Source organism: Epinephelus fuscoguttatus, linkage group LG15 (genome assembly GCF_011397635.1).
Source record: "Epinephelus fuscoguttatus linkage group LG15, E.fuscoguttatus.final_Chr_v1".
NCBI lineage: Eukaryota > Metazoa > Chordata > Actinopteri > Perciformes > Serranidae > Epinephelus > Epinephelus fuscoguttatus.
Window position 1 is genome coordinate 32524528 of NC_064766.1, and position 17663 is coordinate 32542190.

A 17663-nucleotide genomic window follows, 5' to 3' on the forward strand; every position below is an offset into this window, starting at 1 on the left:
CATCACCGGCTGCTCCATGCTGTGTTTGGATCTCAAGTGGCTGTAACTATGCTGTTTTAAAATGATTCACATGTGGAAGCAGTGAGTATGGTTGCACTAATATGGATGTTTCATTGAAGAGGCTTTTCCTCGCAGAAGCATCCACACGCTCTCTCATGACAATGATGGTGTCAGTAATCGTGTTTTTACGCCATCAAAAAGGCAGCAAGGAACAACTCAAGAGGAAACTAATTTTAGATCTGAGACTTCAGATTGATGATGTCCGCATATGCAAAACCATGCATCACAGGCAAGTAAGGGTGGTTCATTTAATCTGTGTGGTTGCTCCCAGGAGTACTATATTTTCACATCTGAGCCCAGCACATATTGCAACTGCAGAAGATGAAAGCCCTTTTTCAGTTTCATTCAGACACTCACTCGGTTACAGCCAATATTTTCAGCCAGAAAATGTGCAAACACAACTGAGAAAACGAACAGCCGCTACTGATCCACAGCCAATAAGAAAACTACAGCTGAAGGTTATGAGTAAAACTGTAGCTAGATGGTGAGTCCCTTGACTGTTTGCATATTAACATGTGCATGTGAGCTTCTGTGTGTGTGTGTGTGTGTGTGTGTGTGTACTAGAATGATAGAGAGAGATGTTGCAAGCCTCCAGGGGAAACGCTTACTCTTGCGGACACATGATGCAAGTCTTTGAATCTTTCACTGGCCGTGAACTCCACGCACGGCAACAGTAGCCAACATTAAAAACAATAGCAACATTACAAAAACTCAGTCGTGTGACATCATTACAGTGCTGATGCAATCTTGCTTCATCGCGTTTCACTTCACCAAGGCTGACCTTGAAAAATGAAGGTTGAGAGAATGATTACTGGCACAACAGCGTGCTTGTTTTGCATTCAGACCACACTCGTATGTGATGTCCTTGTAGTCCTAGTAGTATTTTGTGTGTCTCTATCTCTTTAAGGCAATCACTTAACATTTTCTATATGTCTTTGTCAGAATGCTGTGGAAACACTTGAAGAATGATGAGCTCCAAAGAGGAGGAAACTCTCCGTTTTTTCCAGTATGTTGAGGAGAATGGGCTGAGAGCCTACAACGGCCTGGTAGCACAGAACTTGGACCACGCCAGGAATGAGAGAAATAGGACATTCCTGCAGGAGAAAAACGACAAGAAGAGAAAACAGGAGGAAGCCATAAGGAGGTAGGAAGGACACAAACAAGTAAAGGGCTTCACAAAGGGGAAACAGACTCACTGACAAAGGTTTTGCACATTTCAGGATTCTGCTCTGTAAATGCAAGAATGCCACTGGGTTCACTTCAGGAAGAGGTTGTAAGGAATTGGGACAAGTGGCCAGAGGGTCCCGAGGCAATGGCAGGTTGCTATATTTTGGGGGTTGCCAGTGTGGACTGGTGCACCCCATGATCTATAGAGGATAATTAATTTTTCACTTTTAGACTTATTTAGGACTTGTCCTTGGATGGAGGTCACCGCTGCTCCATTTCTGAGATGGAGAGTGTTTAGAATGAAGAAAGACTGGGGTGGGCTGTGACAGAAAGTGTGTTAGGATATGAGGTGGGAATGTGACATGTTAAGAGACTTGTGGTTATGCTGTTGTGATTTAAGTGTACCTGTTTGTTGGAAGAAAATGTGGGGAAGGTCAAGAAGTGGTTGCAACACCCCGTCACATGTGCTGCTGTACCCTGTTTTCATATGTTGTGATGAGCCAGCAGTTGCAGCTGTGCCACCGCTGTGTGGCATCCCGAAAACTTGAGCGAATAAGAGCCACGCACTCGCAACGTGACCAGCACGTGGATACGGCGTGCTTGTGTTGTGGGGTAGAATAGGGAGCACTGAGTCACAGAGTCATCGGGATGTTAGCGGGACATCGCAGAGGGGTTCAGATTGTGTTTGTGCGAAGACGTGGACGTCTGTGTCGCTTTGTTACCCAAAGACAAATATGGAGTGACACCAAGAATCACTCTGAGTAGGTTATGGGTTTCGTTTTGGTTTTGGTTAATAATTTGAGCTTTGCTTTAAGAGCTATGAACATCATAAGTCTGCTTCGATGGTCGTTTCTATGCTGTAAAATGGAATAGTATCACCTCTCAGTTTTAGGGCTGATGACTCATCTGAAAATATATAATTTTGACAAGTCAAGACATAAAAAAATCATGCTGTCTTCTTCATAGTAAGGTATATAGCACCCATAAGTAGCTATTTACTGTTATTTTTAAAGAGAACATCAATTAAGATGCAGATTTTATTTAAGAGGACCCACTTAAAGTTGCAGAGAAACACTGGTTTCCCACTCTATAATCAAACAATTAATCTAATGATCAGTTTCCAGTGGAAAGGCTTATGGGGAACGCTGTCATGGAATCTAAAAACCATCTCTGTTCAGTCAGTCTGCCTGACATGGTACAAAGTATTTTAGCAGCTGTTGGGAGTTTCAGCTGTGCATCAGATGATTACACTGATGTGGTTTTGACGGCTGTGCATTTATATGTGACCAGATGTGGTTTTTCTTAACTGATTTATTCAGGCACACTTTGAACCCTGTCACAATTCAGTCAAAGGGTACCGAGATTAAAAAAAGAGCTGTCGCTGTAATCGTCCCAGCGCATTGTGCAGAACTTGTGACGTATATCACTTTCAAGATCAAAGCTGACTTAGAGTTCAACTGTGTACCTCAGGCATCAGGAAGACAGCTAAGTTAGAGTTCCAAAAAAGACTCCAAAATCTATTCTGGACTTTCTTTTATCAGTTGCCAGCAAAATGTCTCCGCTTCCATCGTTATTAGCAGTCTGATGCAGGGCTGGAAAGTAACTCGCTGAATGGGACAGCAGGGCGATGCCTGAGGAAAGTGGCATCTACTGTCCTGCTATCCTTCCACTGTCTCTCAGCTGTTGCCAAAGCTAAAATATTAATACACAGTCACTGGAGGAAGAGTCTAAAAAATAACTGGATTTTTCATGAGGCCTATAAGTAGGTCAATGAGACGACCCATTTCTACAGTAACTGACTGAGAGTGTGAGGATTCATTGTGTGCTCGTGACATGTGCATGCACGGGCACGGACGACAGGGAAACAGGACGTTTTAGTGTGTGAGAAAAGGTAGGAAAGAAATAAATGGCCCCTGCGATTGTGCTAGGGAGAAAGAGCTTGTTAGAGCAAATGTGTTTAAGAGTGAGAGGAGGGGAAAGAGAAAAAAAAACCTGTTAGAGAGAGATTAAGTGTGAGCTCAGTTGCAGGAGATGTGTTCTGCCTGGTGACAGCTGGAACAGCCATAGGCCAATCAGAGCGGCACGTTAGATTTGAGTGAGGCGGGCCTTCCTGCCTGCTGCTGTCTCACTCTGGGTTGCTTTTATTGTATTTGATCAAAAGAAGTTGTGCACACAGTCACACACAGATGCCCACAGATTTACTTAAATGTGCAAGCGTACTCATAAACACACACACACACACACACACACACACACACACACACACACTTTCATTTACCTGTATTTACATATGCATGCAAATTCCAAACGACTGCTTTCTCTGTCTTTACCCTTTGTCACATGCACACAATCACAGACAGATTTTTTTTCCAATTGTTCCCCCCCCCCCCCCCACAGGCTCTCCTTCAGTGTTTTGTTTGTTTCTGTGATGTTTTCCCTGTCGCACAGTGTCACAATGAGAGAGCTGCCCGACAACAAGTCAACTCCAACTGGTCCAAGTGCACCTGTGGTCTGTCCTCTAGCCAATCACTGGGCAAATGTCCTATAAATACTCCAGTCACCACCACTCCAGTCACACCCACCCACCAACACCAACACACACAGCCCATGTATATGGGTGTGCATGCACGCTGTCACAGCAGATGCAAAACCAAAACAGAGGGGAGGGAGAGACTGTTGACACCTGTGGCTGAATGCCATGGAGGATTTTCTACTGTTTGCAGAGACATTATAGCCTGAGCATGAATATTTATACAAAATATACATTAATAACCAGTGAACATGTGATGTAATGTTTGCCTTCTTTCAAATAACACTGGCAACGTGGCTCTACAGGTTGCAGCAGGCACCTTCCTCCCATATCAACAAAGCGCGATGTGGTCATGATGTGCATCTGACGCGCACGTGTGTTTTGTTATTAAAGTGCGGTGGCAGCTGGTTTCGTGTCTGGTTTCTATGGGTACCCTGTTGCTAGGCAAAGTTAAGCCCCTGACCAATGAACCCACCCCACCAGGCACCTTCTGTTCAGCAGCTGGCCGGGAGGGAGTCAGAGTCAGCAAAGTCACACACGGAGGGGTCACACGCACACACGCGTACACACCCACACACGAAGCCACACATGCAAATTCACCATGGCATTTGTTTAGACGTTAAAATCTCTGACATCAAGGTTAGATGTGACTTTGATATGAGTATAAATAAATGCACCAACTGCAGAGATCAAGTGCGTACAGACTGCATACTCACCATGTCTTTTGTACGAACCATTTCCCCCCACAGTCACATCTTGAGCTCATTTACACTGCAATACACACACACACTTGCACACACAAACACACAGCCCTCCTTCCCCCATTACCACACAACACTCAGACATCATTAACGCTCCATTCAGGCCAATCATCCATTTATAGGGATTGATTGTGTACAGGCGGAGGGACTTCCATCGTGTCATTATGTGTGTGGTTGTGTGAGCAGCATCGGTCACATTGAGGGTTAAACTCAAATCAATGCTTTGCCCTGAAAGAGACCCTGTTTGCAGTGGCACTAACATGCCTGTTATTGATAACTTGGCGCTCTCATCAGTGTGTCAGGGCAAGTATGTGTTAGTTCAGCTGTGTCCTGACACAAACAGCTTCCAGGGGATGATGAGTTGTGTGTTTTTCTTTCAGCCCCCATAAAGTAAACCTATATGATATTTAATTTTTTTTTTTTATTCATATATTTCTGTTGCCTTGACCCTTTGTCTGTCCTCTCTACCCTCACTCACTCGCTTCCTTGCTTTCTCATTTCAGGACAGGTGAGGACATCGCAACTGAAGGCAAGCACTTACGAATGGGCTCCATCACCATGCCGGACCCCCAGGAACGCATGCCCATGCCCCACCCGCACGCCCTCGCCTGCGGGCAGGGCTTCTCCGTACGCTCCCAGTCCCTCCACTCTGTCGGCGGTGGGAACAGTGGTGGCGGAGGAGAGGAGGAAGTGGGAAGCCCGACCTCTAGGAAGCAACCCCCACCCAAGCCCAGGAGGGACCCGGCCACGAAGCTGAGCATGTCGTCTGAGGCGGTGGACCACAGTCCCACGTCCACCTGCCGCGGGGAGAGATGTGACGGTGAGTGGTGGTGGCACTTCACAGCAAACTGCTGCGCTATATATAGCTGCTCTCTGCAGTGCCCTCCTCAACACTGCTTCTCCTACAATGACATGACATCTAGCTATTCACTGCATACTTCACTCTAAGTACCATTCTGGCAACTTGATGTTAAAATAATATATAATAATGAGCTATAAGCACAGTGGAGTTAAATCATAGTGAACACATTTGGGGTGCACTAGACAACAATAAAAATGTGATGACCAGCAGATCCATGAATTACATATGGATGAGTGTTTAAAGGAGTCTTACAAGTGTTGTGCTGCATTATACTGACTAATCTGGACAACAGTTTGCCTGTTCTGTGAGAAACTTTCCTTATTATGGTTGAATGACCAATGTAAACATATTCAAGATTAATTAAAGTGGAAATAGACTGTAATTTCTGCATTTAGACTGGCTCCCTTTAAGTTTGCTTTCACTTTGGCTAAATTTACAGCAAGTAAGTGCGTCAACTATTGTGCAACCAGAACAGGAAGGGGATAGCGCTTTGTTGCCCCCATAGACAGATATATAGATAAAAATACGGACGTAGTCACCGTGACATCACCCATTGGTTTCTCTGGCTGTTGCCATCTTGGCAGTGCCTGACTCCGCCCAACTCTCAGCCAATCAAAAATGGGCAAAGAGGCGGGCCAAATGAAGCCTGGTTGCTTAAACACGCCCACCTCACTCGAAGCTGCTAAGTTAGCTAAGGCTAACAAGCTACGCTACTTTGGCTAGCCCTGTGGTGTTGGCTGCTCCCGCTCAGGTTCCGCTTGGTGCCAGCTCCCTCATGAAACAAAATATCCAAAAGGCACAAACACGGCTGGGAGGTCAGGTTCAGTGGCTTGCGAATTAGCTGAGATGACGCCTAGCAGACAGCCAGCGGCTAGTGATGGCGCCACCTGTCACTCAAAGTGACCACGCCCTTAATTATGTGCAACTTTAAGCCTTAATAAAATTTAAACGGTTATAAACGTTCTAAAAAAATTCACCCCCCATACAGTTGTCATGAAAGGGGAAATTAGTGATAGAGACCAAAACCATTTTTTTGTACCAGGCTGTAAACATTTATTTCTGCTGTAAAGTTGAGCATTTTAACTTGGGGGTCTATGGGGATTGACTCGCTTTTGGAGCCTGCCTCAAGTAGCCATTCAATGAACTGCAGTTTTTGGCACTTCGGCATTGGCTTCACTCATCATCCCTGGAGGTTGCCGCTTGGTTACCCCCCAGTAGCTATCCCCCTGTTACCAGAGAGTATCTGTCGCAGGTCTTTGCAGTTACTATCCCCCGTAGCAAAAATGGCCAACGGTGGAACAACCCAAGTAACTGTAGAAACTCCACCTGGCACAGAAAAAAAGCACCATTGCTGGGCTCTGAGGAAATCAGAAAGTATTGTCTTTGCTACAGCGGTACCACTATGAAATGCTGAGGGGGAGAAACTTGAAAAGTTGTCTCCTCCACTTGTGCACGGGCTAGAGCAACTAAGGATGCCAAAATCTATAAAGAAAGATGGAAAGATTCTGCAAAAGGGAGTGATCACACCGAGATGAAACCCTAACCCTAACGCCAGTAAAACCATTGTTTTCCTATGATACGGCGCATCTGACCGGCGTTCAAGCGTCTTTTTAGACAGGTGTTTTTCCGGCGTCTTTTTAGACGCGCATTTTTGTAGATGCTTCTTTTTAGATGCGCGTTTTTAGATGCACGTAGACGCTGAAAAGTTAAAATATTTTCAACTTTTTGAGCGTCAGACACCAGTAGCTAGCGCGCCTTGAATAAGCGCTTCCAGCGTTTCAAGCGTCTTTGAAGCGTCCGTGTCTCTAGCGTCTCATTTCTGTGTGATCTCTGCCTTAGTCGTAACTTTATTTAACTTTACATTGTGCTCTTTTCCCTCCTTTTACCATCAGATCAACAAATATACAAGTTGTTCACTTACTTCCCATCGCCCCACAGATAAATCAGATAGTAAAAGATCGAGAATCGGGCACTAACTTGTTGAGCTGGGAGTGAACGTATTGTAATGTGATGCATTAAGCATGGCTGGTACATGTTTGTGCTGCTTCAAACCTCTGGGCTTTGGAAAATATAACCTCTGACACCATTTAGGGCCATGGTGTATTCAGGAATTTAATTTTTTGAGACACTTGAAGAGTAAAATCTGAGAGCACAGGTTCATTTTTCACAGCAGAAACAAATATTTATACATTTTTGCTTGTGCATGCACTCATCAGGTGTTATATATACACTGCCTTTCCCTCAGTAGGGTTCCCAGGCTTTGACTACTGTCCCAGTTTCTATTACTGAGAGCAATGTCCTGATATCATTAATATAGTAGCACATGCTGTGCGTTAAGTTGAAGCTCTAGTGACTTCACCTTAGAAGACGGCGCTGGCTATAGAAGGTTATTGGTCACACAGTTGGTTACTATTCTCAGGCTGAAGTGTCTTGACAGTTCTGTAACCTCATTTAAAACTGACTCACTTATAGATTTCCACAAGACAAATTAGCTATAAAATCCAAACTATTTTCCTTCCAGTTAAAACTGGCGAGACCAAAAATTAGAGACGCCTTGATCGAGATCCAGTCGGAGCACCCTGCAGCAATTTTAGTCAGTTTTCTGAAGCAAAATAAACAAACACAATACGCCTGTTTGGCCACGGATAAAAAAGAGGGCATAATTATAGAACATCAGCTCAGTGTAAGAAAAGCTTTAATGAATAGAACTGGAATTAATTGAGCAAAAGTAATGTTTCCCTCAACGAGCCACAGATACAATCACTGCTGTAGCATGTGCACACGGCTAACAGTCTTATTAGAGACAGTACAAGTGCTGAGCACAAAGAAACACTAACAAGCACTGCAAAATTAAACTGACATTTAGAGTGTAATAATACTGGTCTCTGAGGCAGGTGTGTGTGAGAGCAGAAAGATTTAGAGGTAGCAGGAAGCTTTGACTCCATTTCATTTCGGATGCTTCGTTGCCAACGTGATGTTCAGGGAGTCGCCCAGCCTGGCTGAGATTGGTGGGGATCTCTCTGTGTGCACACAGATCTTCCTGGGCACCACGGCAACCATCCCACAGAAACAAGACCCCCTGCAGCCCAGCCAATCACAGAATCACTGAGCAGCGCGAGCCAATGGGGCTCCAGAGATGCTGAAGTCTGAGGCTTACGAGCCAATCGGAGCGAGAGTGTGGGGGTGTCCCTGGCTGAGGGGAGGGTTGCGTGCTCTGTAGCTGGCGCTGTAGCAGGAAGGGGAGGAGCTTGTCGGAGTAGAATTCATTCAGGAGGAGCGATTGACCTAGATTTGGTTTTTTTCCCCAGGAGGAGAGGGAGGGGGAGGGGGTTTGCGGGTAAACACATCCGCTGCAGGGGGAGGGGGAGAAGAGGGAGCTATAGAGAGAGGAGAGGAGAAGGGACAGGGGAGTAAGAGATGTTTGGAGGGACGGATTCATCACCAGTACAGAAACAGATCTCAAGATCCACCATGCGAGCCTGATAGTGTAATAACTCATTTGGTGATAGGCATAGTTACACCACTCTGCGCACATTATTGTATGTACACACACAAAGAAAGGAAGATGTGAGTATGGCAGTCCAATTAAACACATACCAGGAACACATCTGGGTTGAACCAAATCTTCTATTAACACCTTACTAATGGTAACGAGGAGAAAAGGCCTGTTTCATCCTCAGTTCAAATTAGCATCATTATCAGCCCTGATTTTTTTTATGTTTCTACTTGTCAGCCTTCATTGCTTTCTTCGAGTTATGCTGTCAGTTTAAATGAAACACCATAAATCTATCTATCCTGCAACATATTCTGCAGTTATATATTCAGCTGCAATAGAAAACAAGGCATACACACCTAAACAGACCCCCACTTTCAGTAAAGATTGACGTCATAGCTTGTGTGGTATGAAATGTGTACATGCCTGTCCTAATTTCTCTCTGAATGTGTAGGCATGTGCAGTGCGTGTACGCGTGCATGTAGGGATGGTGGTGAGTCATACAGTTGCGGGAAGTATGCGTGTGTCTGGGCCATCTGGCATCTGAATTATTAAAGGTGTAAAATCTGCAGTTTTTAGTTTTCAGACATCGTCCGGCTCTTAACTTCACTTATCTCCCCCCCTGCCTATCAAAGACAGGGACACTCCTATCCAAACATCCCAGTGTCTGACCTAGAAATACACCACGAGCGACTCTGTAGTAAAGAGCGCTGTTTTACTGTGAGTAAACGAGCTTTAGGACCGCACTGTACGGTAGTATCTAGTCGACGCGAGCGAGCACTGTACCGTAGCCTCACTGCACCACATCTAAAGAGATTCACACTGCAATGCTACGTCACCACTATCAGAAAGAAGTTCCACAGTATGTGTGACCCAGATACTATACTCACATACTGCTCCACTGCCGTATATGTGACCTAGAAACATGCATATGCCTCAACGTTCCCACATATCTGACTCAAGTGTTGCTCTCAGCTACGCACGTTGACCTACATCTGACCCACAAAACTGCAGGAGGTTTTATATTAATGATAATGATTCACTTAAAGGTCCAGTGTGTAGGATTTAGGGGGGATGTACTGACAGAAATGGAGTATGATAGAATAAGTATGTTTTCCTCAGTGTATAGTCACCTGAAAATAAGAATCTGTGTGTTTTCGTTACCTGATATATTGATATATTGAATATCTACATGGGGAACAGGTCCTCATCCATGAAGTCTGCCATGTTTCTACAGTCGCCCAGAATGGACAAACCAAACACTGGTTCTAGATAGGGCTATTCGCATTGGCCACCGCAGTTAGCAGGCCCTCCACAACATGCCAAACAGCATCCGAAAAACACAGATTTTGACGTGAAACTGCTTTATTCAGTGGTTTCACCAGTTTAAATCAGTGGGTCCTTTTGTTTTGGAGAGGAAGAGACCTCTGCGGAAAATTCAGCTCCCGGAAAAAACCTCCTGAACATTTGGAGCTAAAGTTATAAGAGAAAAAAGGGGAACACACATAAGCAGGTGCTGGGGTAGGAGCCTGTCTCCGACATGCCGAACAGCAGCCCAGAAACACTGATTTGTAATGTGAAACTGCTTTAATTAGTGTGTTTACCAGTTTTAATCATCTGGTCCATTTGTTTGGAGAAGAGGAGACCTCTGTGGATAATTCAGCTCCCAGTAAAACCTCCTGAAGGAATCCTAACCAGGGGTTCATGCTTGGGGCATGGGCGAAGTTTTAGCTGGTTGCAGTCTGCAATCCTCCACACTAGATGCCACTAAATCTGACACACTGGCTTTTTAATGATAAATGATGCCCACAAAAACTTTTTTTCGTCAAATGAAGTATTGTGTTGTGTGTAGAGTTATCAGGTAGTGCTTGTGAGTGTGATATTCTTCAGTGAATTTGTATTTAGACTCTTCTCTCTGTTCTTTAGCAGCTCAAGGATGCAGTGAGGACTGCAGGAGGGTGCCGCCACCCAAACCTAAGAGGAACCCCAACACACAACTGAGTGTTTCCTTCGATGAGTCCTACATCAAGAGCCACGGAGGCGGCGGTGTTTGCCCCTCCAGACCCTCCCCCTGCGAACGCAACGCCTCGCCTCCACAGAGCGACGAGAGCCCTACAGACGACTGTGAAGATGAACCAGTCTACATAGAAATGGGTGGGATTGACGTCGGAGCAAGGGAACCCTTGAAGAGTGAGGATGAGGAGCCGGGAGAGTCTGTGTACGAGGAGATGAAGTACCCAGCTCTGGATGATATGGAGTACCGCACTGACCCTGTGGGGTGTCGCTCCGCGTGCCCCACCCCGGCACCCTATGACCCTGAACCTCTCAGTCGTTGCTCCACACCTCGAAACATTCCACTCTGTGACATTCCCGCACCCTTTCCCAATCTGCTCACCCATCGGCCTCCGCTGCTGGTGTTCCCACCGGCACCAGCCCAGTGCTCACCCAACTCGGACGAGTCTCCCCTCACCCCTCTAGATGTAGCCAAATTGCCCATGCTGGAGAACCAATCCTACAGCAAATCTCCAACATCCTCCACTGAGCCACCCTCCTCTGCACACATCCGCAGGGAGCTCACTGCCACCCCAACCCTCACCGTCTCCGGCCGCTCCTCTGCACCTCCTCTACCTTGTACCCTCTACAAATCCTCCTCCTCGACCTCCTATCAGCGCAGCCACTCTGCTTGCCCATCGCCAGTCAGCATGGGCCGCTGTCTCACCCCTCTCAGCCTCATGCGTACACCTCCCTTTGACACTCCAATGCCATTCCCCGGGGGTCTGCCACGGAGCGCCTCTGCCACCCCTCATGGCAAAGGCTCGCCACCTCAAGACGGTGTGGGTCGACACCATGGCTCTATGCAGAATGTGTCAACAGGGCGTTCACGGACACCAACCAGCCCACTGGACGAACTAACCAACCTGTTCACAACTGGCAGGAACATGCTGAAGAAAAATGCCAGCGGAAGGAAGTCGAAAGAGCCGGGAGAGAGTGAGTCATTTCACACATTTGTCTCTTCACGTAGTAAGGCAAAGGGCATAAACACATGCACTTGTATTTACTGATGTTTCTTGGATTCCTGAAAAGTGTAGACAGCCTATAAATGCCTCCATTCCTAAATCTTTTCCTGTATAAGTTTATCCTGTATGTACATATCTTCATTTCGTAATAGAGACTGGCTTAGTGAAGAGAGTTAATGAGAAAGCAGATTGGAGGAACAAACTCTCAGAATAATACATGTTAGAGCAGGAGCAACATCCCAGAGCATCTAAGGAATGACATGAACGGTGTCGGTGTCTAAACTCTTCCACTGCAGTAAACTGGAGCAAACACAAATACATAGTCTTCAGTTCCCTAATCAGCGGTAGTGTAAATTATCCCTGTTTTGGGTTCACAAGTTTAACCCTGCCAAATTAGGAGGCTGTGCTGAGAATGCAGCACTTTTACAGTACCATGAATGGGGTTTGTGGCGCTCTCTGCAACCCTCCATTTGTTTAATCTAGGCCCAGCGAGCCAAGTCTGATACAGATCGTATGATTTAATCTGAGGGGATTAGAGACTAAAGCGGACAGCAGGTCCCTCAAACCTACTCATGGCATTAGGCCATCAGGCAGCATTACTTTTAAATATGTAAACATCATGTTTAAATACAGATAGCCATGCTGCATTCAAGGCTCCGAAATTAATGCAACCATGAAGGCAAAGCATCTATTGGCAGAGATGGAATATAATATTCACAACTATGGTTTCATTAGCATATAAGCACCTGAAAATGAGAATCATTGTGTTTTCATTACCTTGGAATGAGCTGTTTATATCTACATATGGAGCAGGTCCTCTTCCATAGAGTCCGCTGTGTTGTCCTACAGTCGTCCAGAACGCACAAACTGGCTGTAGATAGAACCATACACATTTTTCCGTCGGCCACCATAGTTCTTTGACACGCTTGGCACGTGGGAGAAGTTTCTGTTCTGCAACCTCACCTCTAGATACCACTAAATCCTACACACTATACGACACTCAGATTCTGGGGCAGGATTGTACACAGCTCTCACCTTTGACGGCACCATCAAACATAAAGGTAACAGTGCTAACCGTGCTGTTGCTGCCCAATCTGTGCCAAAGACCAATTTGTTCTACACATGTGCAACGATGTTTGGCATTAGGTATTGACCTCCAATGGTTAGGGTCAGGACAGCCCATTGGTCAGGGGATAGGAACTGAAGAAATCAGATTTCTGGTATGGATCCGGTAGTGACAATCCCTAACAGTGCTAACGACGCCAAGAGTACTGACATAGGTAACAGTGTTAACCTGGGGCAAACCGGAGGGTGGGTGTTATGCTTCCGCAACGCTGGTGTCCCAGCACAGTGGGTCGGGGAAGCTTTTGTTGTATATTAAATAGCGATGATGTGAAGGTGATGAAGAAGTCTCCGATGACACCATCTTGCTTGCATAAGAAAAGGTTTATTACAAGAAGTACAGCATCTATCAAGCATCTAGAATGCTTGGAGAGGTTCTTCAGCCAATATGAAACACTCTGGAAAACAGTCCCAAATTCCCTGCTTATATAGACCTGGTGGTGTTTGTGAAATGTGAGACAAAGTCAAACAGACAACAGAGAGACATTCTTGTTGGATTTCTCCAATCCTTGACCTACGCTATAAATATCTTTTCTTTGACCCTGACCATATATGTTTCTTTGACCCTGAGCCCCTTACTGGTCATCTATTCCAAAGCTTCAGAGTAAATGATAATACACTAAACTGCTGTATGAGCGCCGTCCATAGCTGCAGTGATGAGCTAGCCAGAGGGACATGAAGGGAGGAAGTCACATGCACTAACATACATGCTCAGCAACCAAGACAGAGAACAGAGAAACTCAGATTACAACACACACACAGAGGGAGTGTGACTTCATTCTCTGCCGCTACTCCACTGTCTTTTCATAGAGACGTTGTTGCTGCTGCATTATATTCTGAATGTTGTATAGGAATGTTAATGCTCACATCATCATATAGAAAGTCTGGCACCAGCAGCATTATCAGCCAGGCACAAATTAATGTTCTCATGCATAATGTAACCATTATTTTTTAGGGTAAAGTAGCCTGAATATTGTGAAATCTAATGTTAATTGATAAAAGGTTGATCACTACTAGCATTAAGCCAAACTAGGCTTGAGTGAGTTTTATAAATGCATGCAGGATAGTGTAGTTCATGTAGAGGCATGTCATGCATTATTCTACAAGGGTCACTAATAAATTAATACGGAGCGTCTCATGATTTGGAGTGAGGTTTGACATGAAATGTAACCCTATAGTTGATTTACATCTCTTCAGAGCTGAGCTGTACATTGTAATAGAAATTGAAAAATTGACCTAAATCCCTTCATGAAATGCTCCAAAACTTAAAATTATTCAAGCGCATTTTGCACATAAATCATAAAAGAACTACAAAGAGTCCACACATCCATCCTTACTCGACGCTCTTAGCAACTACAACATAGCAACAGTGGAAGGAGGAGAAATCCCTGTTTCTTATTTGCAGATTCCCTCCCCATGGGTAATGCAGCCAATCACAGCTCAGGGCATGCCGGTTTACAACGGAGCAATGAGCTCCTGATGGGGATAGCTGTGGCTCTGAACTCAAATCTGCACCTGATCAGAGGATTTCAGTTTCTCTTTTCTGTCCAATCAGCACATACTCCACTCATGACTGAGCCAATCATGTGGCTCTGGCAGCTGTGCAGATGGGGATAGTGGGAGCTGAGTCGGGTTATGATTTCTTGCTATTTTGCCTGCACTGATAAATACATCTTCCAGTCGGTGCATACATTGTGCCCATTGGTGCACATTGCTGTTTAATCTGGCCATTTCTATACATTGTCTTGATTAAATTACAGGCTTACATCAAGTGATAGTGACATTGTGAAGGGGTGCGTTCAGGTGCAAGTGGTGTCTTACCAATCAGCCCTTTGATGGTATCTTGTTCTCTCGCCCCATATGGTTTGTAAACAGTTTGCATATGCTTTCTATACATAAAAGGTGGGCTGTGCTGACAGGTCTTCCTGTTTATTTATTTTTTTAATCCCCACACCTGTGTACAAGTGCCACATGGGGCTAAAGGACTGACAGGCTGCGTGTGTTGCTCTGTGATCGTTACACTGTGTGTAACAGGCACACAAACCTAACACAATGAATGGAGGTTGATTTTTTTTTCTCTCTCCCTTTCTGAGGCGATAGAGGCAGCAACAGCTAGTCTGACCCACTTACCAACTGGTTAATCGCCACACTCCCTCTCACACACACACACACACACACACACGCATGCACACACACTGAAAGCCATGTATGACACATAATATGACGCAGGATGGGCATGATAAGTGATGCTCGTGCATAGTACTGTATGCTAAAGCCCATATAGAAACCATATAGAGGCACGGCCTGCATGGAAATCAATCATGCACGTTTATTTTTATTTGCGCAGTGATGATCTATAATGTCTTTACGTAGCCTTGACTCAGTGACACACACACAGTTAGCAATTTTATATGCACAAGGGCTGGAATATGATGTGGATGCTGAAGAAGAGTCAGAATGCACAATTTAGTTGTGCATGTAGAAACTGTGAAGTTAAATACACAGACATCCAGTGGCAGTGGTTTATGTTCTATAATATGTTTTATACTGGTAACCATGGTTAATCTATGGTACTGTCATGTATATTATTTTGTAGATTTTAGGATGAAAGAAAAGTAAAGTAAAAAATGCAAATGTCTTATTTAATTTAATTGAACTGAAAAAAACTGTAAAACAGATAGTGATAGTGTGTATTATCATATACCATGATGAACACTAATGCCTGTTAGCTCAAATATTGACTCATCTTACTCCAGTCGTTTACTGCAGCTGCTGCACTGAGTAGTGGGTGACACCTAGAGGACATATGATGGTAGTGCAGAAACCTGAAGCAGAAAAACAATATTCTTTCTGTATTTTTTTTCTTAAAAATGTAATTGACAGTTTATATTTAAACAGTTTATTTTGAATATTTACAATGCGTCATCAACTACAATAAGCATAGATTTTAGGGAGGATGCGGAGGACAGATCCCCATCAATATTAAGAACATGTACTTTTGTAACCCTCCAGAAACATTAAGGTCGCAGCAGATTTTTATTTTGACAAAACTGAGGACATTAACATCATAAATTGATGCAGAAAATGCAAAAATTGGTGCATAAGAATTCATCAGGATGCAGGAAATTCTTTGACAGAGGACCCAAAAACCTCCTTAAAACAAAGCCTAAGCCCTTGCCAGCTACAGCATAATGAATTTGGATCTTACAATCATTTAAGTATTTGCCTTCTGAATTCCTTTTTCCTCTGTTCTTTTACAGCTGAGTCCAAAAGCAAGTCTCACAGCGAGTCCAAGCGCGAGGGTAAGGAGCGCCACAGCCACAGTCACAGTCACAGCAAGGAGTCCAAGCGGGACTCCAAGGATCGCCACAGCAAAGAGTCTTCTCACCGGAGAGATAGAGACAAAGACAAAGACAGAGACAAAGATAAAGACAGAGACAAAGATAAAGATAAAGAAAGGGGGAGCAGCAATGTAGAGCCACTGCCCCACAGACGCAACAGTAAAGACCGTACTTACAGCGGTGCAGATGCACCACCTGTTCGCAGAGATAGCAGGGACCAGGGCTGCAGCAGTGTGGAGCCCATCCCATTGATAAGAAGAGACTCCAAGGACAGGGGGCTCAGCAATGGTGACCTGATGCTGAGGAGAGACAGCAAAGATCGGGGAGGGGGCCATGGAATGGAGCCTTTGTTGAGACAGGACAGCAAAGACAGAGAGAGACTGCTAGATCAGCCGCCTGAGCTGTTACCAAGACAAGACAGCAAGGAACGGGCAAGAAACGGTGTAGACTGTAGACCTGAGAGCAGAGACAGACTGCTGGATCAGCCACCTGAACTCTTACCGCGACAGGATAGCAAAGAGAGGGCCAGGAACGGTGTGGACTCAAAGCATGAAAGCAGAGACAGGCCACCTGAGCTTCTCCCCCGACAAGAGAGCAAAGACAGAGCTAGAACTGGAACAGAATACAGGCATGACAGCAAAGACCACCGTCCTGATTTGTTACCCCAACAGGATAACAAAGAGAGAGCAAGAAACGACGTAGAACATAGACATGAAGGTAGAATAGACCAGCCGCCTGAGATCTTACCCCGACAAGAAACATCCAGAAACAGCAACAGCAAGGACAGGGTGGGCTACAACACTGAATCCAAGCATGAAGGGAGAGATCGGAGCTGCCACAACGGGGGAGATCTCCCTCCTCCTCCTCTGCCCAGGCAGGACAGTAAAGACCTGAGCAGGACTGGACTCGAAGCGAGACGGGACAGCAAGGACAGAAGCCTGAATGGCTCAGAGCAGCATCATTACGATGTCAAGAGCACCAAGAGCCCGTCTGCAATGGAGTATAGATGTGATAGCAAAGAACGAGGATACAGATCAGATGGCACGCCCAGACGAGACAACAGAGCCAATTACAGCACCGATCAATCAAAAGCACAAGAAAGGAATGGCAGCACAGTGTCAGGGCAGCACTCATCCACGACGACACCTACTCACCACGGGAGATCATCTGGTAGCCCACCGATGACCATGGGAACAGGAAATGGTGAGGGTTAAAACTTCAAATTCAAGAGAATCTAGAATTGATCATAACCTTTTGTATATGCGTCAAAAAGCTTATTACATATGACCAAACATGATTTTCCCTCCCTT

General features: G+C 45.2%; 1 protein-coding gene across 4 annotated transcripts in view; it reads left to right on the forward strand.

The window, feature by feature from the left end:
- Nucleotides 1-17663, forward strand: part of nyap2b (neuronal tyrosine-phosphorylated phosphoinositide-3-kinase adaptor 2b) — a 28029-nt gene that overhangs the window by 8825 nt on the left and 1541 nt on the right. For 3 of the 4 annotated variants that reach the window (XM_049598018.1, XM_049598019.1, XM_049598017.1), the window contains 4 exons: nucleotides 1003-1204; nucleotides 5022-5338; nucleotides 10800-11861; nucleotides 16273-17556. In XM_049598018.1, coding sequence (XP_049453975.1) covers nucleotides 1026-1204; nucleotides 5022-5338; nucleotides 10800-11861; nucleotides 16273-17556 — 2842 coding nt within the window. In that variant the 5' untranslated portion in view covers nucleotides 1003-1025. The remainder of the gene's footprint in view (nucleotides 1-1002; nucleotides 1205-5021; nucleotides 5339-10799; nucleotides 11862-16272; nucleotides 17557-17663) is intronic. The other variant, XM_049598020.1, reaches the window with a different exon arrangement.